The sequence below is a fragment of the Myodes glareolus genome, chromosome 18 (assembly GCF_982192425.1).
Source record: "Myodes glareolus chromosome 18, mMyoGla1.1, whole genome shotgun sequence".
Lineage (NCBI taxonomy): Eukaryota > Metazoa > Chordata > Mammalia > Rodentia > Cricetidae > Myodes > Myodes glareolus.
Window position 1 is genome coordinate 66,429,085 of NC_142043.1, and position 25,683 is coordinate 66,454,767.

At 44.9% G+C, this 25,683-nt stretch overlaps 2 protein-coding genes across 11 annotated transcripts in view; one reads left to right on the forward strand and one right to left on the reverse strand.

Moving 5' to 3' along the window:
* Positions 1–21,541, reverse strand: part of Mapk14 (mitogen-activated protein kinase 14) — a 63,123-nt gene extending 41,582 nt beyond the window's left edge. Inside the window, exon 1 of one of the 3 annotated variants that reach the window (XM_048451211.3) lies at positions 21,430–21,541. Coding sequence is in view for 2 of the 3 variants with exons in the window: in XM_048451210.3 (XP_048307167.1) it covers positions 19,690–19,805 (116 nt within the window). In the remaining variant the exon portion in view is untranslated. Of the gene's footprint in view, positions 1–19,689; positions 20,129–21,429 lie in introns of those variants that run through there. The other 2 variants (XM_048451210.3, XM_048451209.3) reach the window with 2 other exon arrangements.
* A 15-nt stretch (positions 21,542–21,556) lies between these two features.
* The window catches only part of Slc26a8 (solute carrier family 26 member 8), a 46,866-nt gene continuing 42,739 nt past the window's right edge, over positions 21,557–25,683 (forward strand). For 4 of the 8 annotated variants that reach the window (XM_085679862.2, XM_085679863.2, XM_085679864.2 and 1 more), the window contains exon 1: positions 21,557–21,687. The gene's annotated coding sequence lies outside the window, so the exon portion shown is untranslated. Of the gene's footprint in view, positions 21,688–25,061; positions 25,275–25,683 lie in introns of all 8 variants that reach the window. The other 4 variants (XM_048451203.3, XM_085679866.2, XM_085679867.2 and 1 more) reach the window with 2 other exon arrangements.

The window sequence follows — 25,683 nt, forward strand, 5'->3', positions numbered from 1 at the left end:
CCCACACCCCCGCTCCTCCTGTCACTGTCACACCGGGTGAGTGGATGGCCATCTGGTTGCTCCAGCCACCCTTGTTCAGCAGGTAAAGGTGCTTGTCACCAAGCCTGATGACCTAAGTCCAATCCTACATGTTGCTCAAACCCCACACACACATACACAACTTCAAAAAAAACAAATAGGGCCGGGCTATGATGGCACACGCCTTCAATCCCAGCACTCGGGAGGCAGAGGCAGGCCGACCTGAGTTCAGGCCTTAAAACACTAACAAACAAATACACTGTGACTATCTTAAATTCAAGGAATTTCCTTGGTTTAGAGAATAAGATATAAATGTCCTACCATGGCCTAAAGGTCAGATGAGATGACCTGGTCCGGCTGCTCACCCAATCAGTGGTGCCCATATGACCTTCCCCCACCCCAGGCCTACTCTGGGTGTGCTGCTTCTTTCAGTTCCTTAAACCATTTGGACAGGCTGCTACTACTGTTCCTTCACCACCAGCCCCGACTCACCCCCCACTAAATCTTTGTTCTTCACAGACTCATTTAGTTGTTCCCCACCTCCCCAGGATGTACCTTCCTGGCCTGAGGGAGACTCTGGAAGCCTTCAGCCCTCATACTCCCTGTGTTTCCACAAACCCTAAGAAGACAACTCTCCTTTTCCACAGTGTGTGAGTCCTGACCACTCTTTAAACTCAGTTCTCTAAACTGGTTTGTAAGTGGGGAAATGACTATGGCTCCTACATGATGTGGCTTTTTCAACTTCCACCTTGAGTGTCCTCCCTTGGGGTGAGCCTGTGGGGAGCAGGGAAGGCCAGCAGGTGTAACTGCACATACAGGTTCAGCTTGGCTGGGGAAACACGACAGCTGTCCATGATGACCACCCAACCAGGTCATTCTCAGCAGGTTCCAGAGCAAGGCATGCATGTTCTACCCATCTGACTCCACTTGTTGGTCAGTGGGTGACTGATGCTTCACTGGGACCCAGCAGCTCCCAATAATCACAATGATTATTATATGTTTACTTATCACCCACCAGGTAGTTAAACAAGGGCTAGGCTCTGGAAGTAGACTGTCTGGGTTTTAATACCAGCTCTGCCACTTAATAACCATATAATCTTGAGGAAGTTAATTAAATTCTATCAACCTCATATATAAAATAAAGATGATGTTTGTATCTAATCTAAAGTACAAGCTTTTATGGCAGGTTTAACAAAACCCTAATTTTGTAAAACTCTAATACCAGACATTAATAAAAGCTGCTGTTGCCACTCACCCTGGGCATCTTGAGGGCAAGCAGTGCATCAGTTTCCCTCACCGTAATGGTACAAAGGGCTTATCCTAACTCCTGGTACTCAGGACATTCTCCAGAACTGTTTAACAAAAAGTACACCAGAGAGTATTTTATAATGTAGTTATTTTGAGATAAGGAAGAAAAACCTCAGTTTCCTCAATTGTCTCTGAACAGTTCCTTCAGGGCTGGACACACACCAAACAAGTGCTAGTCAAAAACTGAGCTGCATGTCCTTGTCTAATGCTTGTTTTATTTCGAGACAGGGTCTTGCTAAATTGTCTACACTGGTTTTAATCTGTAATCCTCATGCTAAGCACTTGTGCTGGGATTAGAGACCAGCCACCACTCATGATTTATTGCGTTATTTTTTTTTACGGTTACAAAGAAACAGTAAATATAATAGCTGATGCCACAAAACTTATCATCTATTTGTGATAACAAATAAATACGATTCCAGGAATGCCCAATGAAACAGCCAAGAGACAGTTTAACATTTCTCGAAACCCAGGATCTGAAAATATATATATTGCCAGGTATGGTGGCACATGCTTTTAATCCCAGTACTTGAGAAGAGGCAGAGGCAGGTGGATCTTAAGTTTGAGACCAGCCTGGTCTACAAAGTGAGTTCCAGGAGAGCCAGGACTATTACACAGAGAAACCCTGTCTCAAAAAAAATCAATAAAAACAGCCGGGCAGTGGTGGCGCACGCCTTTAATCCCAGCACTCAGGAGGCAGAGGCTGGCGGATCTCTGTGAATTTGAGGCCAGTATGGTCTACAAGAGCTAGTTCCAGGACAGGCTCTAAAAACTACAGAGAAACCCTGTCTCGAAAATAAAAAATAAATAAAAATAATAATAATAAATTTAAAAAAGCATACATATTGAGGCCTGATGAAACAGTTCAGCAGGTAAAGGATCAGAGGGTAAAGGCACTGTGCTGTCAAGCCTGAGAACTCAATCCCTGGGAGCCACATGGTAGCAGGAAAGAACTGACTACTGCAAACTGCCCTCTGACATCCACAAGTGTGAGCCTGTAAAGATGCGCGCGCACATTCTCTCTCTCTCTCTCTCTCTCTCTCTCTCTCTCTCTCTCTCTCTCTCTCTCTCTCTGAAGCTGGGGGTAGTGGTTTATGCCTATAATCCTAGCGCTTGAAAAGGGAGAGACAGCAAGAACATGGTAGAGGCCATCTGGACTACAGAGGAAGACTTGTCTCAAACACATAGATACAGACACAAACCGAGTAGGGTTCAAAGTATGTGCCCTTTGCAGCGTGGTCACAAGAAACTACTTGAAACCCAACAGGAAGAGTTTAAAGTCTAGTACATTCTCATGTCTCACACATGCAGCAATCAGCAAGACTCCACTTCTTTCAAGTACTGAGGGCAAAGAACGAGTTTCAGAAGCAAAGATGATCCTATCATAGGGAAATTCTGAATCCGTACAGAAGAAATGTCTAATACATGCTAGACTTTTAACATTTTTGAACTGTATGTGTTTCTATTTTCAGATTTATTTTTTCATTTTTTCTTTTTTGTTTTTTTGAGACAGGGTTTCTTTGTGTAGCCTTGGCTGTCTTGGAACTAGCTCTGTAGACCATGCTGGCCTCAAACTCACAGAAATCTGCCTGCCTCTGCCTCCCCAAGAGCTGGGATTAAAGGGGTACGCCACCACCACCTGGCAATTCACAGTTTTGTTTTTTTTTTAAACAAGCTTCCATCTCTCAAAGAGGCCATTAGTTGAGCGAAAAGCATGAATCACAATGCTGTCACTGAGTGGCATTTTCAACTTAATGAAACTACTAGTTAGCAGCAATTATATTTCCTTTGAATGATACGTATATGGAGGTCATAATCACCATATGTAAATCTGGAACTTAGATCCCTAAACCACAATCATTTTTCATTTTACCAAATAATTTTCAAATCTGTATTTTGCAATATTCTCACTATTGCAGTCAACCAAATCACCCTGTTACTGATAGGTGCTTAGTCACACACATAACAAAATACCATCTCAAAGAACATCTATCTCACCACTTCTTCCCAATTCACATGCTATGTCAGAACATACTAATTTTTACCAGAGAGGACACACACTCCCATTAAAATACAAGAGACATAAATACATAAGAGACATGCAGGAATTACTCAGACTGTTCTCATGTGTTGCTAACCCTCCAGCAAAGGCTGCTAAAGTCCTGGCTCTACACACTAAAATTCTCTTCCAAGACTCCTTCTCCCTATCAAAGCAGTATTTGAAAAGAAGAGAAATTATACTTTCTGCCCTAAATTATAAATGCCCAAAAGCAGAAAATTCTTTAAAAACCCTTAAATCGTGTGAAAAACAAATGGAAAGTTCAAAGAGAAGAAATTCAAACTCTTATTTCACGTGTGATTATGATACTAGAATCTGGCACTGCCTCGTTCTTTTGACTTGTAAAGGCAGTTTGTTTGCTTAGTTGCTTTGGGTTGTTTTGTTTTGTTTTGAAGACAGGGTCTCTCTGTGTAGCCCTGGCTGTCCTGGAAATCACTCTGTAGACCACATCCACCTGCCTCTGTCCCCAAGAGCTGGAATCAAAGGCGTGTGCCACCACTGCCAGGCTGAAAAGGGCAGTTTGAGACACAATTGATTTCTCACTGGTCTGTAACGTACCGAGTAGGCTAGACTGGGAGGCCAACATACCCAAGATCTGCCAGTCTCTGCCTCCCCAGTGCTCAGATTACAAGTGCATGCCACCACCCCAGGCCTCCCCCTTTTAAAAATGCAGTTTCTAGGGGAACAAAATGTCCCCTCTGTTGAGAACCACTATCTAGAAGACTTCAAAGCAGCCCTGAGTTGAGATCTAGATAGTAAGGAGGCCCTCTGCCAACAGCCACGAGGATGAGTGTCCTTCCAAGAGGACCCTCCAGCACAGTCAAATCTAAAGGTGCTTATTTTTATCACCACAGCCCTATCGTGGGTTTCATAGGACATTTCCTGCATTCTGAGTATGCTATGCCTCCTTATTTTCTAAAGTGTCATTACAATGTACTATCAGAGACACTTCTCTATTTTTGTTTCAAAGTTTCAAGAGCAGTAATTTTTAAAGTAACCATAAATAATTCATTTCAAACAAATCTGCTATACCTGACTAATCATGCTACACTGAAGTTCTTACAAGCATGGAACAGGTTTCCATACAACAGCTCTCAACTCCGTATCTAGGCTACCAGAATGTGCTGCACATTAACTGTGGGGAGACGGCACGGGACTGGTGTCTCCACAGCACAGAACTTTCCACCTTCTAAGGTATCTGTACATTGTGTGACAGCACTTAGGGTATTACCTTCTGCTGGATAACAAATCACCCCAAAATCTGGAGCTTTAAACATGGTTTATTATCTCCCACTGCTGTGGGTCAAGAGCTAGGGAGTAATTTAGCAACGTGGCTTTGGCTCACACAATCTGCAGAGAGACACGGGCCACAGCAAGTCTCCTCTAATTGCTGTTAAATTTTATTTCTGTATGTGAATGAGTGGTTTGGCTACACGCACCATGAGCATGCAGCAGCCACTAGAAGAGGATGTCAGATCCCTTGGCACTGGAGTCACAGCCAGGTGAAGTGCCATGTGGGTGCTGGGTATCAAACTCAGGTCCTCTGGGAAAGCAGTCAGTGCTCTTAACTGCTGAACCATCTCTCCCCAAAAAGTCACTTTTACATTTGACTGAGGCTGAAGATTCCTCTTCCAAGGTGAGGCACCCTCATGGCTAATGTGCTTGCCATCTAGGCCTCACAGAGCTGTGTCACAGGCTTCCAGTAGAGGGTCTGAAAAGAGGGCTGTTTTGTCCTCCAGAGGACATCTGAGTCATTCTGGGTGTCACAACCAACTCTTAGAGCAAAAATGTAATTGGCACCTTAGCAGGTGGTGTCCAGAGATGCTGCTTGCTAAGTATCTTACAGCAGATCAGACAGTCAGGAACTATGAACAACTACCTGACCCCAAATGCCAAAGTGTATCAGAGTTGAGAAACTACGCTCTGGAGCAGGGGTGTCCAACCTTCCAAACTGTGGTAGAATGGTGTCATCCACAAATGTGTTGGGTGGAATTCACAGCTCTCCTGAGATGCACATGGCCTGTGATGCAGCCTGTGGGGCACAGGTTGGACATGCCTGCTCCCACAGAAAAAGCAAGACAGGAGGTACACCTTATCAGTAACTCCTGCAGGCACACTCATTTCTACCACATTCTACACAGCAGAAAACCAAGTACCGTCCTCAGTAGAGGGGAGGGGAGCCAAGCTCTGCCTCTCAACAGAAGGAGCGTCTTCATTCTTTAGTCAGACTACAGATGGTCTCTAACTTTGGTTCTACTATTCCTTTAAGACAGTGAGATGGTGACAAGCATTCAGTAGCAAGTACCTGGGATTCTGGCGGGCCCTTCCACAGGCAGCTGAGTAGTCGGATGCTTCCCACTGCTCGGCGACAGTGTCCATCCAGTAAGCATGTGCTCACACTACAGTGTACTGCTGCTAAATAAAGTAAGACACTGAGGTGGACAGGTGTTTTCAGAGCCCTGGGACTTACTATTTCAACTTACAGAATCTTTTTGTTTCATTTTGGGCAAACAAAACAACAACAAAAGCAAAACACAAATGCAGCTGAGAGGTAGTGGCACATGCCTTTAATTCCAGCACTCAGAAGGCAGAGGCAGGAAGATCCCTGTAATTTCGAAGGCAGTCTGGTGTACAGAGTGAGTTCCAGGACAGTCAAGGTTACACAAAGAGATCCTGTCTCAATATAACAAAATAAAATAAAACGAAACCAATGTAAGCCAAGGAACACCTTGACTTTTTTATTGATCTAGAAAATTCCACTTAGCAAATTTAAACATACACACTGCCATACAGAGAACAAACCAGTAATCAAAAGATGAGTTCTAGTTTGGGTTATAGAACTTCTCATTAGGTGATCCCAGACAAAGCTCTCACAAACCTGTTTCTAAATAATAAACCAGGGAGTCCCCAGCACTAACTGACTCAAAATGCTAGGAAAAGGCTCAAATAAGGTTAAGTATGTGGGTGTGCTTCACAAACTATAAAAAGCTAGTAGTTTTAAAAACTACGTTATTTTATTTTTAATCATGTGTTTGTGTCTGTGTGTGGGCTTCTGCATGTGAGTGCCATTAGATTCCCTGGAGCCGGAGTTTACAGAATGTGAGTTGTAAGCTTCCCCACACTGGTACTCGAAACAGAATTTGGATTCTCTGCAAGAACAGTATGCACTTTCCACAACTGAGCCATTTCTCCAGCCCCAGAAGGTAGTTTTAAATACTCCAAATTGAAATCAACACTCAACTATAAACTAAGTTTGTACCTGCAGTTTCCAGCATGGGACTTTACAAGTAGTAAACCCTCAGATATTTAGTAGATATTTTTATATCTCTTTCTCTCAGATTGGAAGTTGACCATATCTCTAAAGTAACAGTAAAAAGAGAAGATTATTAAAATATAATTGAGAGTCCTTGATCATTTGTTTCTATGGTTACCCAGAATCTCACAAGTTAAAAGCGTACACGTATTCAATGACTCTTAGATGGAACCTGGGACCTACTGTAGTCAGCAACATAGTATAGCCAATCCTGTAGAGCCTGAACTCAAAACCACGATCCATATGCTTGTCTCCTCCTCCAGGCTGTGAGAGAGCAGAAGCTGTGGTTTATCTTTATTTGTGGCATCTAGTTGTGACCTGAACATTAAACAAAAATAATAAACACATACCATGAACAGATCACTCCTGACCTGAAGAATAGAGAAGCCAAGGGAGTCAGAAAGACAGGTGTCTGCAGACAAACTGCTGCATGCTGCAGCAGAACAGCACTCCGCTTCCTCCAACCAATCCCTGTCGGAGCTTCACACAGAAAGCTTAACACTGATCCTTTCCTCGGTACACATCAAGGGAACAGCTCTCTGCTGCCTACAGACGCCCTGCTAACCAGGAACACAGCTGACTATTCTGAAACGCAGTTACCCAAGTCTTGACATCTGTACAGTTAAAGTTCCACAAATGACTCTGAACCGGTGAGACCCACAGCTCTCTCCACATTTGCTCTCACCTTCTATCTCAAGGTGTTTGTTCCCTTTCATCCTTCCCACCGAGTTTACTAAGCTCTCAAAATAATTCTCAAAACTTTTCTCCTCCATGAAAGCATTCTAAATACTATAACCCACAAAGCCACCACTTCTGTGTATATGTCCACACCAAGTGTCTGTACTGTAGTCCATTAGTCTTTATCTCTGACATACTAGTAAACCTTGAACACTTTCTGATGGATATTAACAAATTTTCCTCACCACAGTAAATCTAAAACATAAATATAAACATGTACACACACACACACACACACACACACACACACTGTGGTTAGTGTTGTTAACTTGACAGGATCTAGATCACCTGGGCACGACTGTCTTATCTTGATTATATGAACTGAGCTGGGAACACTCAGCCTTTCGTGGCTGGGATCGATTGTGAGCAGATCAGTAGGGGAAGGAAATTAAACTGCAGCATGAACTCCTGGCTCTCTGTTTCCTGACTGTGGGTGTCATGTGACCAGCTGCTTTAAGCTCCAGCCTCCATGATTTCCCCACCATAAAGGACTGTATCCTTGAACTGTGAGCCAAGATAAACCTTCTTCACCAAAGCAACAGGAAAAGAAACAAGACACACACATTTCAGATTTCCAAATCTTCAACTGGCTCATGCTCTGCTGTGATTCCCACAACCTCTCATTTACCAGTGGTAACAATAAGACTCATTTTTTAAAGATTTATTTTTATTGATGTGTGTATGTGTCCGTACATAGGTGTGTGTATAGGCAAGTGGAGGTGTCCTCAGAGGCAAAAGGAGTCAGATTCCCTGGACTTGTAGTGACAGCAGTTTTGAGTTTGCCTGATGTGAGTTTGGGGACCCAAACCCAGGTCCTCTGCAAGAGCAGTGTACTTTCTAACCACCAATATTCCTTTAAATACCAACTTCCTATCTATGTAAGGCTGAGCCATACAGATATATGATGTGAATCCATGCCAAGAAAGTCATTGTTCCATCTTCTAAGAGCATCCTGAAAAATGTGCAAAGGGAAGGTAGGATGCTATGGTGCTGCGGGAGTATCTTCCACTGCCTCAGCCAATAGTCGCTGAAGCACGAGCCCACAGTGCGGGAGCGCCTTCCGCTCCGTCAGCCAATAGCCGCTGAAATACCAGCCCACTGGGGTGTGGTATATTTCTCTTTTAAAAAGAGACACAGATCCCGGATCAGGCTCTCTTGGTTCCGGCGCTTGGTCTCGGCTCCTGCTCCAGCGACTAAGCTCCCTTCCTGACAGTTTATGGTGTATGTAAGTTTTACCCCCCAAAATAAATAACCCCTTAAAACATAACTGGTGTGGGATTGATTCGCCGATACTATGGAAGCTTTTGAACATTTCAACAGACCTGGAATCCACAAGATTAGAACTTCTAGTGCTTTGAAATAGGATTCTCATGCCATAGCCCAAGCTTATCTCAACTCACAATCCTCCTGCCTCAGCCTCTTGAGTGCTGGGATTACTAGCCTCTACCACCACACCTAGCACAATAGAGGAGTCCAAAACAACAGTTACTTCTTTTGTTTTGTTTTGTTTTGGTTTCTGAAGACAGGGTTTCTCTGTGTAGTCCTGGCTGTGCTAGAACTAGCGTTGTAGACTATACTGGTCTCAGACTCAGAGAGATTCATTCACCTGCCTCTGCCTGACAAGTGCTGCGATTAAAGGTGTGCACCACCACCACCAGCAGGTACCCCCAACTTGCTTTGCAGAGGATTGAACCTAGGACTTTTGTGTCTGCTAGCCAAGTAGTATTCTACCACTGAATTACATTCCCAGAAAGACATTCTTGAAACTCAAAATCACATTATATGAACAAGCAATGGATGAGACTGTAAGATAATGCACTCAAAAAGGATATACACAAAGAGAATACAACTTAAGAATGAGTCATGATACAAAAAATAAAAGATAATAAAAGAGTAAAACTGCCCCCAAAGATGAAATAAGATAGAGAAATACGGAGAACAGAACAGGACACTTTGAGGCTATCTGAAAATGATCTAAAATGGGGGATCTGTGGGGACCTGAGTTCTAGCCAAGAACCCATGTAAAAGTGTTGGCATACTGCTGTGTACCTATAATCCCAATACTGGAGTAGAGACAGGAGAGGAGGATTCCTGGGGCTTGTTGGTCAGCGGCCTAAAGTGAGCTCCAGGCCAATGAGAGAGACCCTGTCTCAGAGAAGGTAGACTGTATAGCCTAGCCTTCACATGAACACACACACACATGGAGATATAAAGAACATTAAACATTAAAAACTGCATATCCTAATACAGAATTTGTTATTGTCACATCAGAGCTCTTCAAGCACTACCATAGGTAATTCAGGAAAACACCGAAACATAAGTCTAAATAAGAGGCACTAAATCAAGACTAAAGCTAATTTCCCTCAGTTACTGCTGAGATCCACAAGATACTAAGAAATTCACCCTTTGTTATTGTCTAATGTTTTAAAGACTAAAATGTTAAGAATCTTCAAAATGCAGATAAAGTAGTGGTGCATGCTTATAATCCTGGCAGGAGAAGAGGTAGGGCTGCCATGAGTCTGAAGTCAGGCTAGTCTGCAGTGTGTTCCGGGCCAGCTAGGGCTGTACACCTAGACTGGGTTAGACAAACAAACCCGGGGGTGTGAACTGCTAGTACTTTTGTTTCTTTGTTTACTTGACAGTCTCCTGCTTTGCTAACATTTTTATTTTGATGGGATCTCACTATTTAGCCCTAGCTGGCCTGAACATTATATTTTTAGAACTTTGATATCTACGGAAAGAAGATGGGAGAGAAAAGGCCAGAAAATACCAGAGATGCTGTGGGAAAACACTGGCTTTAGTTTGGACTTAATGTTAATGTCCTAAATAATTAGCTTTCCTTTCCAGAAACATTTACAAACCCTAAGTGGGTCATGACCAAAAGAAAACAAGTCATTCACATACACTGTTTCTTCACAACACCATACAGTTATTCCCATGGCCAACGACAGCATTCTAAGCCAGCTGTCCCAGCCATTAAGCTTGGGGCCTAGCCAGTGTTCTTGATGTTCCCTGGAATAAGGAAGGTTATGTTGAAGGAAGAAGGAAGCATTTCTCCCTGCTGACAGATCAAGGGTTCAAATTGGCCTCTAGTTTTCACTGCAGACCAATTATCCTAAATATGTACAGCTATGTAAAAGTTTTCAATTACTGGTGCTGTTTCCCTAGACTGGCGCCCAAACATAAGACAATGTCTGTAAGACAATTTTGGCTGTCACAGTGGGAAACTGCTATAAATCTTGAGAAGAGGAGATAGCACTACTGTTAAAGGACAATACCCTACCAGACCCCACAACAGGCATCAGCCCCACCCAGAATGTCTGCAGACTGAGGAACCCTGTTATACCATGTCTGGGGATGTAAACGGATTTGGGGGATGCAAAGTAACAGACACATGCTTTTAATCTGTGACATTTCAGTCTTTTGCCTAGCATCAGTATCAATTAACATTGAGACTGCTCATTTCTAAAGAGATCATTCCACCATAAGGCACTTAGAACACTACACAGGAATCAGAAACCCATGCAAGCCAAACTGCAGCATTAAAGGAGGGGTGACAAAAAGGGGAGATGGTTCAGTTGGGAAAGTGATTACAATAGCAAGCATGAGGACTGAGTTTGATTCCCAGTACCCACATAAAAAAGAACAAACAAAAACCAGGGGGCTGGAGATGACTCAGTGGTTAAGGGCACTTAGCTATTCTTCCAGTGGACCTGGGTCCAATTCCTAGCACCCGTATGACATCTTACAACAACTGTCTGTAACTCCAACATCTGATACTCTCACATAGACATACATGAAGGCAAAACACCAATGTACATTAAAAAAAAAAAGGCATGATACCATGTGCCTGTAATCAACTCCAGCACTTGAGATTTGGGGGTAAACAGGAAGGTCCCTGGGGAAACCGCTGGCCTGCTAGTCTAACCAATCCATGAGTTCCAGATTCACTGAGAGAAACTTAAAAAAAAAAAAAAATAAGGTAGAGAGTGACAAAGGACAATACCTGAGGTTAACCTCTGGCCTCCACACATGTATATGCATACACACACACACACACACAAATCATGGAATGACAGAAATATATTAATACAAAATGTCAACATCAATATTTCCCTGCAACCTAACACAAGCATTTTTAGGGAGGAGGGTTTTATTTTGCTTTTTTTCCCCTTTTACAGATGAGAAAGAGAACTAAAATCTTCACCAGAAACTGGTTGACTGGAGAGAAAACAAGCAGAAACTATGTATTCCTAAGTCTAAGTTCAAGGAGGTTCAAGCTAGCAAAAGCCCTAAATGAAAGGTTTAAGGGGGAGGGCAGAGGGAAAGAGTCAGCTTCCGAGGATACTAAGAATAAAGAAATTATTTCTGGGAATTAAATTAGTCTGCTACCGGAATGAAGAAATACATGATGAACTCAGCACTTGCACAAGTCAGACACCCCAAGCTGAGTGTCACAGAGAGAGCAGAGGCAGAATTGAGCACAAGACACTGCTCCGCGTGGACACAGCAAAGGGCCCAGGACCCAGACCAATTACTCTTACACCCTCTTCTGCTAAAACAGCCTCCCAGAGCCTTCACACATCAAAAGAGGTTTTGTTTTGTTTTCTGACCTCTTGTGGGCACATGCTGAAGTCATCCTTTCCAGATCTGAATCACCAGATGGAAAGGCTTCTCTGACACAGATTTCCAATACATATCCTGGCACCATGCTGTCCTAGATGTGACAAGCTACTAGAATGTCACTGAACTTGAGAGACAGAAGATTCTTTAGAGCTATAAAGGGAGCTCTGAGGTGACAAGATTCATTGAACAGATGCAAAAAGAAAAGCTACAGAGACTTCCGAAGCAACCTGTGGCCCTTTCTGCTTTTCTGTGTCTAGGTCAGAGGTTGACCTTATGTGTCTTCCACCTTGTTTTGAGACAGGCTTTCTCACTCAACCTGGAGCTCACCAACTTGGCTAGGCTAACTGGCCAGTCTCTGTCACCCCAGTGCTAGATCACGAGTGTGTGCCATGCCCAGCTTTTGTGTGGTGCCCAGAATCTAACTCAGGTCCTCATGCTTTCATGCAAGCACTTCCACCTCCCCAGTTCCCTTGCTTTGGCCTTACACACAATGTCTAGCACTAGCAAGTGTGCAACAGCAAAGGGGCAGCTGCTGCTGTTTTAGGTATGGGCGTGCTGTACGCTGACTGCAAGCTTGGAGACACAACCACCACACACTTTGGGGATAGACCTGCAACAGGGCACACATACAAACTCCTTCATGTCACAAGCACAGTGGCAAGGCCCACGAGGAGGAGGCTTTGAGGGAAACGAGGAAATCTGTAAGCACATCCTTCGGCGCAACAGGAGCAAACATGCTCGGGGTCTGCAGCCGCTCAGACAGCAGGTCTAGACAGAAGAAACGCTTGTTCTAATACCTTTCTGTTGTGTTGCCATGGGAATCTGTGTTTGCAGGAACTTACTTTCTGCAGCCAGACGGTAGAGCAGTAAAAGGGGACAGCTTCCAAGAATCAAGAAAGGCGCTCAATGAAGGCAGCCCAGACAGGACAGAAAGCAGTTACAAGTATCTGTAGATGCAGATCGGTCCCATCTATTCAAGTTAACAGTCCTTGGAGCCTCATAGCCAAAAACATCAGTGCCAGGTAACATGAGGAGGGAAAGGCAGAGGAATGGAAAACAGACACAAAGCCAAAGAGCAAAATAAATGGGATCTTAAATACTCAGATACCCTAAGGAAGATAAAAACAACTTTAAGGCAAAGACGTTAGAAAACGCTCAGCCCTCCAGCAGTTCATCTTCCTTTCTCGGCTGAACCCAACAGCTAATCTCTTTGCTCCCTTCCTTTTGGCAACAAAACCCTGAAAAAGTTGAAGCAAGCCCATGTCATTTAGAGAGCTGGAATGGAGTATCCTGAATTTCTGGCACTCTGGGACTGGTGGAATGAGAGCTTCAGGCATAGGTCAGAGCTTTGCAATGATTCATCTCTCATCTTGTGCTATCCTAAACCACAAACAGTACCTTTGTCAGTTAAGGAACAGAAAAAAAAAAACTATGGAGCAAAATCCCTCTTCTGTCTCTTCTCAGCATAAAAGTTGGTCCTTACAAGCGCAAACACGACCTTACAGGAGCCCTACCAGCTGCAAAGTCCTTCTCCTTCTGATTGCTGCCAGATGCACCAGCTCTAGCTGTGATCACATAGCACAGGTTCTCACCCCCTCGCCCCACCGTGCCCAGCACCTCAAGCTGAGGTCTTTCCTAACTGTCGCTTCCACCACCGTCCTCTGGCTTATAAGCGCAATGGAGGATGGCGAACAGCAGAGGCCTGTGTGGCATGTACGAGGACCAAAGTTCCTCAGCACTGGGAGGAAGAGGAAAAAAGAAGAAGGAAGAAGAAGAGGAGAAGAAAAAGCAAAGCCACTCTGCCCCTTCCTTGCTGTGTCTCGTATTCCCAATGACACTATCTGACACCATAAATGTGGCTTATTTATTTTTCCACTGTCAGCACAGCACAGCTTCAGACAGGCGAGCATTTTGTACTTTGTTACTATCCCACATTCTGTAGCTGAAGAACTCGCCTATACCACTTATCTCACCAGCAGCCTGGGATGGGAGCATGCTCAGAACCCGGAAACAACCTGTAAAGTGTATTTCACAGAACACTACCTTTTCTTTCCTGTTACAAATTCGTAAAGGCTTGTCCACTGGAAAACTGGTTAATCCTCACTACAAATGTACCTTATAAAGCAATTTGCAAAGATCCATCTTCTAAAACTAAAATTAAAAAAAAATCAAACTTAAAGAAAGTTCTGGTCTTGTTTCCTTAAAAAAAAAACTGTACACAATTTGCACATCCATGACAAGCCTGAGTAGAAACCCACCAGGACCATTATACTGAGATGCACTGATATCGCAGCAACCAAACCCCTTTGGATAGGACAAATTTCACAAAGAATAAAAATCTGATGTAATTTCAAAGGCCTAGCAAGGCTTATTTCATTTTCATACACTGTACTTATATTATACAACACCAGCATGGTTGGTCTTAACTTTCCATAAGTACACACTGATAAATTTCAAATGAATGGTAGTCATAAATCCAGAAGTCACCTATCAGAACTACCAAGTTCTTCAGGGGGAAAAATTTCATCTGGGCATTAACTTCATTTTTATTAATTTATCAATTCTGAGGGAGTACATGACTTAAGTGGGTTGTCATTTACCCACAAGACCCTGTAGAGTCCTCTGTCCTGTAATCACAACTCTATCCCCATACAACCAGCAGGCACACTGATGAGGAAAGAGACTACTCAAGTGCTGGAACCCCAGGCCCAAAACCAAAGCTGCTCTGGCAAGGGTGTCTCCTTTAAATAAGCCCAGCTCATCCACAAACTAGGTGAAAAATGCCAGCCTGAAGGCTGGGGTAAGGCTCGGTGGATAACGCGCTTAGCATGCGACCTGGAGTCACTCACTAACAATACGAAGGAGAAGAGAGAGTAAAACCAACCTCATGGAGCTAGAAAAGGAGTAACAGATAATGCTTGAAATGAAAATAACCAATAGACTACAGAATCTCATAAAACGCCAGCTAATACCAAAGTGACTGGATTCAAAGAATTCTTCTACATTTGAGTCCTAAGTTCTAGGGTTCAGCACAATTCACAACATTGTCCACAGAAAGCAAAGGCAACAGAGATCATCTCTAAGGCAGAATTAAAGAGAAATCAAGAGCAAAATCAAAAGTGGCAGATCTGAGAGGCCTTGGGTCCAGTAGTAAGCTATGAGTGGGAAATGGAATTCAATAGAACAGAACTATGTAGCTAGCTTGGCTGAACACTTAAACCAGTCTTTCGCCACTACTCACACAATCCCTTGCCAGTGACTGGGGCCAGAGAGATGGCTCAGTGGCTACGAGCACTGGCTGTCAGAGGACCTGGGTTTTGTTCCCAAGATCAACATGGTGGCTCATGATCATCTGTAACTCCAGTTTCAGAGGATAAGAAGTCTCCTTCTGGCCTTTGAAGGCACCAAACACACTGTGGTATACAGATATACATTCAGACAATACACATAAATATAAATAAATCTGAACACGCACATACACCCTCTTGCCAGTAACCATGGGTGGTTTTGTCTGTTTATGTTTTTCTTCAGATGGCTTCATTTTCACTCTGCAGGCCAGGCTGGCCTCACACTTGTGGCTGGGAGTTAATAACTATATTTAAATGTTTCTTATTAAGACTGGTAAATACAGGTAAGTATTCTACTTTTAGTTACAAAGACAGTAAGTGAAAGGTATGTCAGCTAAAAGCATCTTGGTGACCCACTCCTGTGTTACCTGCAGTAGAGAGCCTCAGGCAAAAGGATCATGAGTTCAAGGCCAACAGTCTTGAAGAGGGGGGGGAGCAACGAGCTTTTTATTAGAAAATAAAGCAAAAAGCACAGACTTCTCACTGGTCATCTTTTCATACCTAACCATGGAGGTTTTGTTTTTTACCTTGGTTTGTTAAAATAAAATTAATGGTGAATGGCTAGTAACAATTTTTAAAAAGCCTTATTTATTTACTGGAATAATTATATTTATATTATATATATACTATATTATTATATATTATATTAAATAAATTATATTTACTGGAATAATCTTGTCCTATATAGTGCATTAAGTTGTTGGTTTCTTAGAACTGACCATCTTCCGCTACTTTTCCTTACATGTTTACATGCCGATCATAAACTGTGCATCACCCTGCCTGTAACACAGTAAGCAATCCATGAAAAGTAGCCATTGTACTACCAGTCCAATGATGGAATGAACTGTCTTCTCTTGTCTATCTCAAGAACTCAGTCACTACTTGGTGGTATGCAATAGATATTGAAGTGTAAATGGCTACAGATGATCTAGAAGTAATTCTCAATTCTCACGTCCAATGTATGGTGCCAAGTCAGCCCAGCAAGGGGGCTGGAAAGACCCCCTTCCCCAGAGGGAAGGGGCTGAAGTTCCTGTTTGTATTTCCTTAAATTCCCCACAGAGATTGTCCCCTGTGTCCCAAACCACAAAATCAATGCTTTGCAACAATGTGGTCTGAAGCAATTTTGCTTCATTTCCCTCTACAGACAATGAACCAAGTTCCTTAAAACTTGAAGACTTGGTTTAGTTCCCTTTTACTCTTTTTAAAAGAAAGATATCTGTATAGCCGTATCAACTCTCAAATTTCTAGTCTGACTGCCATGATCTTTGACTCACAGTTGGTTACTACACAGCTTGTACTTGGTTTGTTTTGTTTTTGTTGTTCACTACATAGTGCAAATTAAAATAAAAATAGGCATGAACGTAAAAAAATAGTTACACATCAAAGTGCACCATGTCCCATTCAAAGATTCCTTTTTTCAGTTTAATAAGTCATACAAAAAATGCTGTGACATTATAGGTCTACCCCCACCAACACAAGACATTGTTACTAACTGCACTGCCTTCTCTCTTCTCAAAGTTACAGTTTAAATCCCCCTCAATTACTTGCATTCAAATGGACTTCCTTATTTTCCAATACCAAACTGTCTCAGAGGATGAGATGGAGAAAAGGAACACAAGGCCCAAAGTGAGTTAAAAAAGAAATTCAAGAAGCTAGGCGCAGTGGCACACATCTTTAATCCCAGCACTCATGAAACAGAAGCAAGCAGATCTCTGTGACCCCAATGCCAGCCTCTTTACAGAGTGAGTTCCAGACAGTCAGAGACACACAGAGAAACCCTGTCTTGAAAAAGTAAAAAGAAAAATTCAAAAAGGTGTTTTCAGTTGCACTTAAAAAGCTGCTAACAGAAATCATAACTCTGGCTCTTGAGAAGGACCTGGATTTAATTCCCAGCACCCACTGAGCTGCTCATAACTATCTGTAACCCCAGTTCCGGGGACCAGTAGCACCAGGCATTCATGTGCACATATATGTGCATGCAAGCAAAATATTCATACACATAAAAAATTTTTAAAAATCTTAACCCCCCCCCCGCAACTTCAAATAACTTGAAAATGACATTTGCTCCATCGATAGGTTATAGGTCACATCTTAACTCTGTAGAAACTGCCTCTCTGAAAAGACATGCAAGTAACTGAATAGTGGTTGTCACTGAAGGAAGAGAAATTAGGGCTGGGAACTGCGGCATACCTTTCTCAACTTTATACATAATGAATTGCTTTGTGTTGCTGGGGATGGAATGCAGGGCCTCCCATAGGCAAGGCCAGGGCTGTACCAAGAGTTACATCACTGGTCCCGCATCAACTACTTTTAAGAAGCTGTTAGCTACAAGTCTTTCAAATTGTGAGGCTGTGCTCAATTCTGTTTCATAGAAAAGAACAGCACTGGAGGAAGTGGCGAGGGCTTTAATGGCACTTCACTACTGAACATCATTGCAAACCTGCTCTTCTGCCAGGGCAGCAGTGTCCATAGGAAACCCTGCAAGTTCACCCACCCAGATGGTCTACAGTGAGCTATTCTGTTGCAGCACTCCCTGAGCATCAAATGGAAACAAAAGCCTGATACTGTAACAATTAGGAATGAAAAATAAAGGTATGCTAATGAGCTATTAAATATTAGAAAATATAACAATCCAATCCCAAATACACATGAGAAATGTGTATTACTGCCATTTTATTAAAATGTAAACTGCCACACTGTAAACAGGGAGAAAGACGTCAAGGTTGGTACCATCTGCAACATAACTTATGCAGCTTGCACCAGCAAACGTAATATGATCTGTTGCCGGACACGATTGCACAATCTCAATTACCCAGAAGATTCTACCAAACAGGAAATTCATGGTGTGACTTTAAGTAACACAGGACTCATGCTTAGAGATTAACACATCCAGAAGCTTGGAATTTGTTCCAAAGCAAAACAAACCAATTCCCCAGACTCTTTGGAAAGCAGGAATGCAGATGAATTACTGCAAGACAGAAGGAGCTCATCTGCTGACTCCAATAATACTTTCAGATCGGGAGTTCTAATCTGATACCAAGTCTAAAAGATAGTGTAGGAATACTTGAAAGTTCCTAAGACATTTCTGGAGTGGAAATTTTATGGTATGGATTTAATTTTAAACCCATTCCCAGAGCCTTGCAGGGTGGTAAAAGACTTTATGCTCAGTGCCTGCAGAGGAGATCTCTGAGTTCCAGGCCCAGTGAGGTTCAAAACAGCCAGGGAGATACTTAGTTTCAAACGAACAACAAAATATCAAAAATCACGGTATGGCTTAAAACTGAAAAACATAGTTTCCTTTACTATACATGTTCCAGGTTCTCACGAAACCCACAAGTACTTCGATCCTTAAAAGCTGATAAAGCTCCCCTGCAAATCTTCGAAGGGGCTTAAAAAAAGACAAGCATCCCCAGGACTTGTTTCAATTAGAAACCATTTTACACCTCTGAGCCCTAGTCCTACTTTTCTGATCCTGAGAAAGCCCAACAGGTCAGAATCCCTCTGGCTCCGCACTGAAAAACTGTTTTGTCAAACAATACTGAAATGAGCAGTGGTATGTGACTAAGCGGCGAGCTGTAGCGTCCTTGCAGGCGCTGCCACCCTCCCTCCCCCGAAAAGGAAATAAAGCTTTCGACCGAATCGGAAACACACCACGCAAGCTGGCACCGCGCTCCCCGAGATAAAGTCGGTATTTTAAGCTCTTCGGGGTGCTGTTAATTCATGTGCGAATTCCAAAAGAACGGTTCGTAAACCAGGACTTTTCTATGGAGGATTGTAAAAGAAAAAAAAAAATAAGAAAAAAAATTCCGGGAAAGGAGCGCGTTTTCTTGCAAGTTTCGTTCAGGTGACCGCAGTCCCCGGGTCAGGCTTTGCCCTACCTCTCCCCGCAGAAGCTCCGCCCGGCTCGTCTGCTCTCCGGGGCAGGGCTCCAGCGTCCCAAGTGGCCGCACCCGGGGCCAGGGTCCTTCGGCTGCTCGGCTGCAGAGGGACCCCGAGAGGAACAATCTTCTAAGCAGAGAGACAGCACTGGGTGGAGCATCATTGCAGGGCGCCCACCGCGGACCCGCTCCTGCACATGGCTCCCCACCTACCTGCGTGTGCAGGGTGAGGGGTGCAGGACACGCACCGCTCGGAATGCCCCCTGCACCCCCACACACGCCCGGAGAATTCCTGCCGCTGGGCGCATCGCTGAGCTGTGGGGACAGGCCTGGCCCTCAGGCATGCAGGGCCACCCTGCTTGCTCCAATGCGTCCCTCCACCCGAGGCCCGGCGACACTCACCAAACCGAGCCATAGGCGCCCGAGCCCACCGGGGACAGGTTCTGGTATCGCTCGGGCACCTCCCAGATGGTCTTGTTCAGCTCCTGCCGGTAGAACGTGGGCCTCTCCTGAGACATCTTCCAGGGGCGGCCGCGGGGCGAGGAGGTGGCCGAGCGGGGGGCCCCTGCCTGCAGCCGCACGCTCTCCTCTGCGCCCGCCGCTCGCCCGCCCTCCCCGCGGCTGGCCGGACCCTGCCGCCCCAGCCGCCCGCGCAGCTCCGGACGCTGCGACCCCTGGCGAGCGGCCCCTGTCAGCCGCGGCGGCTCCTACGAGCCTTGGCAACGTGCGGGAGCCGGCTCTGCGGCTTGAGGCTGCGCCCGCCGCGGTCCCCCTGCAGCCGCTGCCCGGGCCGACCCCGCACAACACCCGCTCGCGCCACAGCGCCCGCTCGGGCTCCTGTGGCCGAGATCTTCCAGGCAACGACCGGGAGCCTATCGCGAAAGTCTCGCGAGAACAGCTCCCGGAGGCAACGCTTGGCCAGCCGAGATCTTACCCAATATGGAACCTGCCCGTGGGGGGGGGGTTCGCGAGAGGGAGGCAGCTCTCGCGAGAAGAGAGACCAAGCTGGGGCGCCGAGGCAGGAACTCTCGAGGACTGAGCACCTCCAGGACGCGGAGGAGGAGACAGCAGCGCATGCCGCGCGCGCCTCTTTGTGGTCGGCTTGGCGAATGCCTGGCGCCATGGCGGAAAGCCACTGACTGTGACAGAGTCGCGGGGGAAAAAAGCCAAAAGATCTTTGAACTGCAAGCCACCTGCTCATTGGAGCCCGCAATTTCCAAGAAACCCTTGCAAGAACAGACAGGCCCTGTCCAGAAAGCTGTTGCATTCCTGTCTGCTCAAGGACACATGACTTACTCCTGGGGGTGCTGACGAAATCTGCCCCTTAAGGAAATATTAACCCTGCCTCAAAGCAGAGGCTTTCCCTCCAGACGCTTCAAGTAGCTCTTAAATTTTCTCACGCTGAAGAACCACAGGGAGTCATGGCCAAGGTCAGAATAGACATCAAGAATGTGCGCTGTCAGGCTGGAGGCCAGCCTAGCATTTGCAAGGGCCTGGGTTCCATCCCCGCATTGGAAGGGAAAGAGAAATATGTATACATACACACACATATATGTAACTACATAAATTATTAGTAGGAAAGTCATTCCATTTCAGGAAGGTCTCCTCTTACACACACACACATTCTCATGAATATAATATGTGTATGCATATATGCAATGTTTATATGTTTTACACACGCATTATACAGCCTGTGATCCCAGCGTTTGGAAGGATCAGCAGTTCAAGACCAGCCTCTGCAATGTAGTGAGTAATTAGAGGCCAGCCCCATTATGAGATCATATGTCAAACACCTCAAACCTGTTACTGGAGTTTGAAACTGACTCCTGCCCTTTAGAGTCATCCAAAATGTAGAAATTTAAAGGAAACTTTGGAGAATCTTAAGAATCTAAAGTTAGAGAAATTTTAAGGCTTATCTCATGCCTCTAGGAGTATTGGGAACAGGGTAATAGTCTCGCTTTTAGGCAAGTCCGTTGACCTTACTTGGGCCCTGGCTCCCATGCCTACCCGAGAAATCCTTCCCTACATTCCCACCTAGTGGAATCTTCTGTAAAAGCTAGTAATAAATGTGAACGGAGTAAATTCAAGCCACCCCTACCCACATCCACCCCGCCATGACCAACGCATGCCTGTGTTTGTTACCCGGAGACGGAGGAAAAGGACCTCCGATTCTCGTGGCTATTTCTAGACGATCCAGAGGGTTCCCATGGCCCAGGGGTGTGGAGGGCAGCCAGGTACCCTTCTCCTCGCCCCAGACGTCACCCGCACAGCCGGAACGCCGGCGGGTTCTGCAGCAACGGCTCGGGAACTGCCGGCCTCCGCGTCCGCAGCGCCGCCGCCCGCCAGGCTGGAGCCGATTCTGACCCAGCATCAGCGCTCCCGCCTGCCACCGGGAACCAGGTAAGCCTCGGTCGGGAGCGATCGGGAGCACTGACTGCAGCCCGGGACCCCGGGGACCGCGACGCGTCCCAGGGCTGGGCTGTTTGGGTCACCTGCAGCCCCGGAAGGTCCCCGGCACCCTTTGAATGATTTGCGCAACGAGTGGGTGAATGAATGAATGAATGAATGAAAGAAAGAAAGAAAGAAAGAAAGGCGGTAGTCCCTGGAACTTCTCTCTCCTATCGAAAGGCCGCGTGAAACAGTGACTAGAGACAGTGGGTTTTGCAGGTTGGGTCCTTCCAAAACTCTCCGTATTGTTAAAAGCTGAGAGAACCGGTTTGTGGGCTTCACCACACTTGCACCGGATCAGTGTCCCCATCAGGCCTCAGCCCAGGCTCCTTATCCTTTCAAACCTTTCGTTCATTTCGTTCCCTCTGGCTGAACCCTGCACTCCATCTCTGCGCCTCCCATTTCATCCCCACCCCCCACTCCCTGTCTGTCTTCCAGTCAAATCCCTATTTATAGATTATATATTGGGTCCGCCCATGAAACCTTCTCCATTCAGCCCACACCCCCTTGGTAACACACTGTATGACCCTAAAGGAAGGTGTCCGTGTTTCACATATGTAAAACACACTGTATGACCCTAAAGGAAGGTGTCCGTGTTTTACGTGACCTGTGATCAGCAGCTGGAGGGCTGCTGTCACCTTCAATTATCTCCTGACACTAGACAACGCTATTTGTGAACACCTTTGCCGTGTCCACTGTACATTCTCCATCAAAACAGAAGGGCACAGACAACAAGTAGGTTTTGGTTGGGAATTACACGTGCTATTTTTAAAAATTGGAAGTGAATTTTGCCTAATGGTTATAGGAAACAAATAAAAGATGACTGTATCAGGTGAAAGATATTCTTGCACCTTAACTTTCAGGGTTTCTTTTCTGTTGGGTCAAAATTTTATATATCATGTCACTTTTTGCATTTAAATATTTCAAATGGAGATTCTTTGAATCAATCAGTGACTGGGTGGACGGATAAGACAGATGAATAAGGGCAGTGGAAGTTTTGAAAGAGCTGGGTTAAAGCGCTTGTATTTTAATAGTATTCTAAATTTAGCAATTAGAGCTTGATTAAAGATAATTAAAGGCTAGGACTACGGCTCAGGGTAGAGCACCCTAGCATGTGAGGCCCTCAGGTGCATTCCCAGTTCAGGAAGAAAAAAAAAGGAATTAAAGCATGAATGGCAGCGTATACCTGTAATCTCAGCATTTGATAGATGGGGCAGAAGGACTTGGAGTTCAAGACCAGTTAGACTACATGAGATCCTGTCTCAAATATTAAAATTAAAAATTAAAAAGCCAAAACTGGGAAAGATAACTAGCTTAGTTTAGATTATACCACCCTATATCAGAATCATGCTGCTGCTGCTGTCTCTCTCTCTGGCTAAAACAAGGTCTTACTATGGCTGACCTGGAACTCAGAGATCTGCCTGCTTCTGTCTTTCGAGTGCTGGGATTAAAGGTGCTGCCCCAGAAATTGTGATTCAGGAAGTCTTGCTCGGTGTAGCCTACATGTCAATAGAGTTCTGCACATCCCAACGTGTGCAGAAAGGGTCCTGTTGGTGTGTGAGACGTTGCTGGGGTTTTTATGAAAGCTAAAAGCAATGGAAGGGCTGGGGAGATGGTTCCATCAGGAAAGTACTTGCCGAGAAAATCTGAGGGCCTGAGCTCAGACACCCAGAGCTGGAGAGGGGAAGGAACAGGGAGTTTATGACCACCCTGTCTGGCAGAATCGGTGCACTCCTGTTGAGTAAGAGACCCTGTCTCAAAAATAAGGTGGAGGGGGGCTGAGATCAGGCTCAATGGTTAAGAGGCTCTTGCAGAGGACCTGGGTTCAATTCCCAGAATTCATATGGTGACTCACAACCAGCTATAACTCTAATTCCTGGGGATCTGACACTCTCTTCTGCGTCAGAGGACACCAGCATACACAGTGAACATATGTACATGTAAAAGTAAAGTAAAAATAGAATAAAGAAATCTTTACCAAAAAAAAAAAAGACGGAGCGCATAGACTCCTGGCCTCCACACATACTCACATACACTACACACATGCATGCATACACACAAACACACCACACGTATACCACACACATGCATACACAAGCACAAACACCACAAACATGCATGCACACAAACGCATATACAAAGTCATGGAGTTGGAGCCATTGCTGAAACTTGTAAAGAAACTGACAATAAGGAAGTCATGTGTTTCCCTTTGATGTTTCAGGGAGACATAGGATCAGACATCACAGGCAGTGCTCCACCTGTCTCTCCACTGGGGCTCCATGGTTTTGTTTGCTTGGTCAGTTGGTTTCTTTCTTTCCAACTTATTCTAAATGACTTACTAACCTGTCCCTAGATCAGTATGACACAGAGGGTCTCTTACTGGTGCTTTTGCCTTGACCTCTCTTTCTCCAGTCCTGCTCAAAACAGCTTCTCCTACTGACAGAAAGTGTTATATCTGCACTGGTAGGAAGTCACTGGCTGTGTATGAGCAGCGTGTGAACCATGTGTGAGCTATGTGTGAGCCACTGTTGAGCATGTGGAATGTAGCTAATGGACTGGAAACTGTATTTAAAATTTTACCTTATAAAAGTTAGGTTTGAGTAGTAAATTTATTAGCCGATGGCTCAGTATGCTCAAGGCAGCATCTCTGACTCAGTCTGTCTCCTTAAGTATATCCCATATGTACATGACTCCTGTTCTGACTCCAGAGCCTAGGAGATCCAGGACAAGTCAGACCTCCAGGACCCTCTTGAAATGACTTTTATTTGGCATGTGGCCTTGTTTGTTTATTTTGAAATAAGCTCTCATATAGCCCAGGCTGACCTCAAACTTGCTACGTAACAGAGGCTGGTCTTGAACCCTTGATCCTCCTGCCTCTGTATGCCAAGTGCTGAGACTACAGGCATGTGCCACCGCACCCAGCTCCCTCTAGAAACAGTTAAGTCTGTTTATTTTGTGCGTATGCTCACGCACGCAGGCCACACTGCCGAGTGCAGGTCAGGACACAACCGTGGGAATTGGTTCTCTCCTTCCACCACATGGGTCCAGGGATCCAGCTCAGGTCAGGCTTGGTGGCAGGTGCCTTCCCCAGCAGTCAGCTCACTGGCTCCTCTAGGATACCTTTACCCCTCCCCCTCGGTGTAAAGCAGACACGGACTCAGATCTTTTGAATTCTTTCCCTCATATCATCTCTAATTGTGTCCAGTCCTGTCCTGGAAACAGCTATTCCTCTTCCCCGACTTGAGTTGAGTCTCAACTCACCTTCTCAGGGGCCATCAATGTGGCCCTAGGTTACGTGGTTTTAAGACTTGATATCTGTTTTACAGACAGGGCCTGAACTGTGGCTGTGACTGAATCATTGTGGTGTGCTGAGGGGCCTCCTACACCTGTCAGAAAAGACGAATCTGGCGGTTGTGAGGAAAATATCAGCATCTTCCCAGTGCAGAGCTACATAGTGAGAACAAAGATAGCCCCTCACACACACCTGCACACATGTGTGGCCACACACACACCTGAGTGCACACATGCCGCTACACACAGTAAGTAAGCAGTAAACACTGAAGTTGCCTAAATTTCTGAGCTGTGTTCTCATTTGGGGTTTTGTGTCCAATTGCTCTGATAGGCTCTTGTGTATGTGGCCCAGGATGATCTCAACCTCGTGGTCCTTCTGCCCCTGTGTCTACAGTGCTGGGACTACAGATCGGGCTACCACACTGGACACCTTGTCCATTCTGAACATGAGAATAACATGTCCTTTGAGTAGGTGACAGAATAATTTTGAGTGTAAAATTATACAACATGAAGAAAGGGTCTTATCAAACTGCAGTGCAAATGTAACTTATGATTTAAATTTCTAAAAATGTACTTATCTTTTAAGATAGGGTCTCCCTATGTAGTCCTGGCTGGTTTAGAACTTGCTATATAGACCAGGCTGTCCTCAAACTCAGG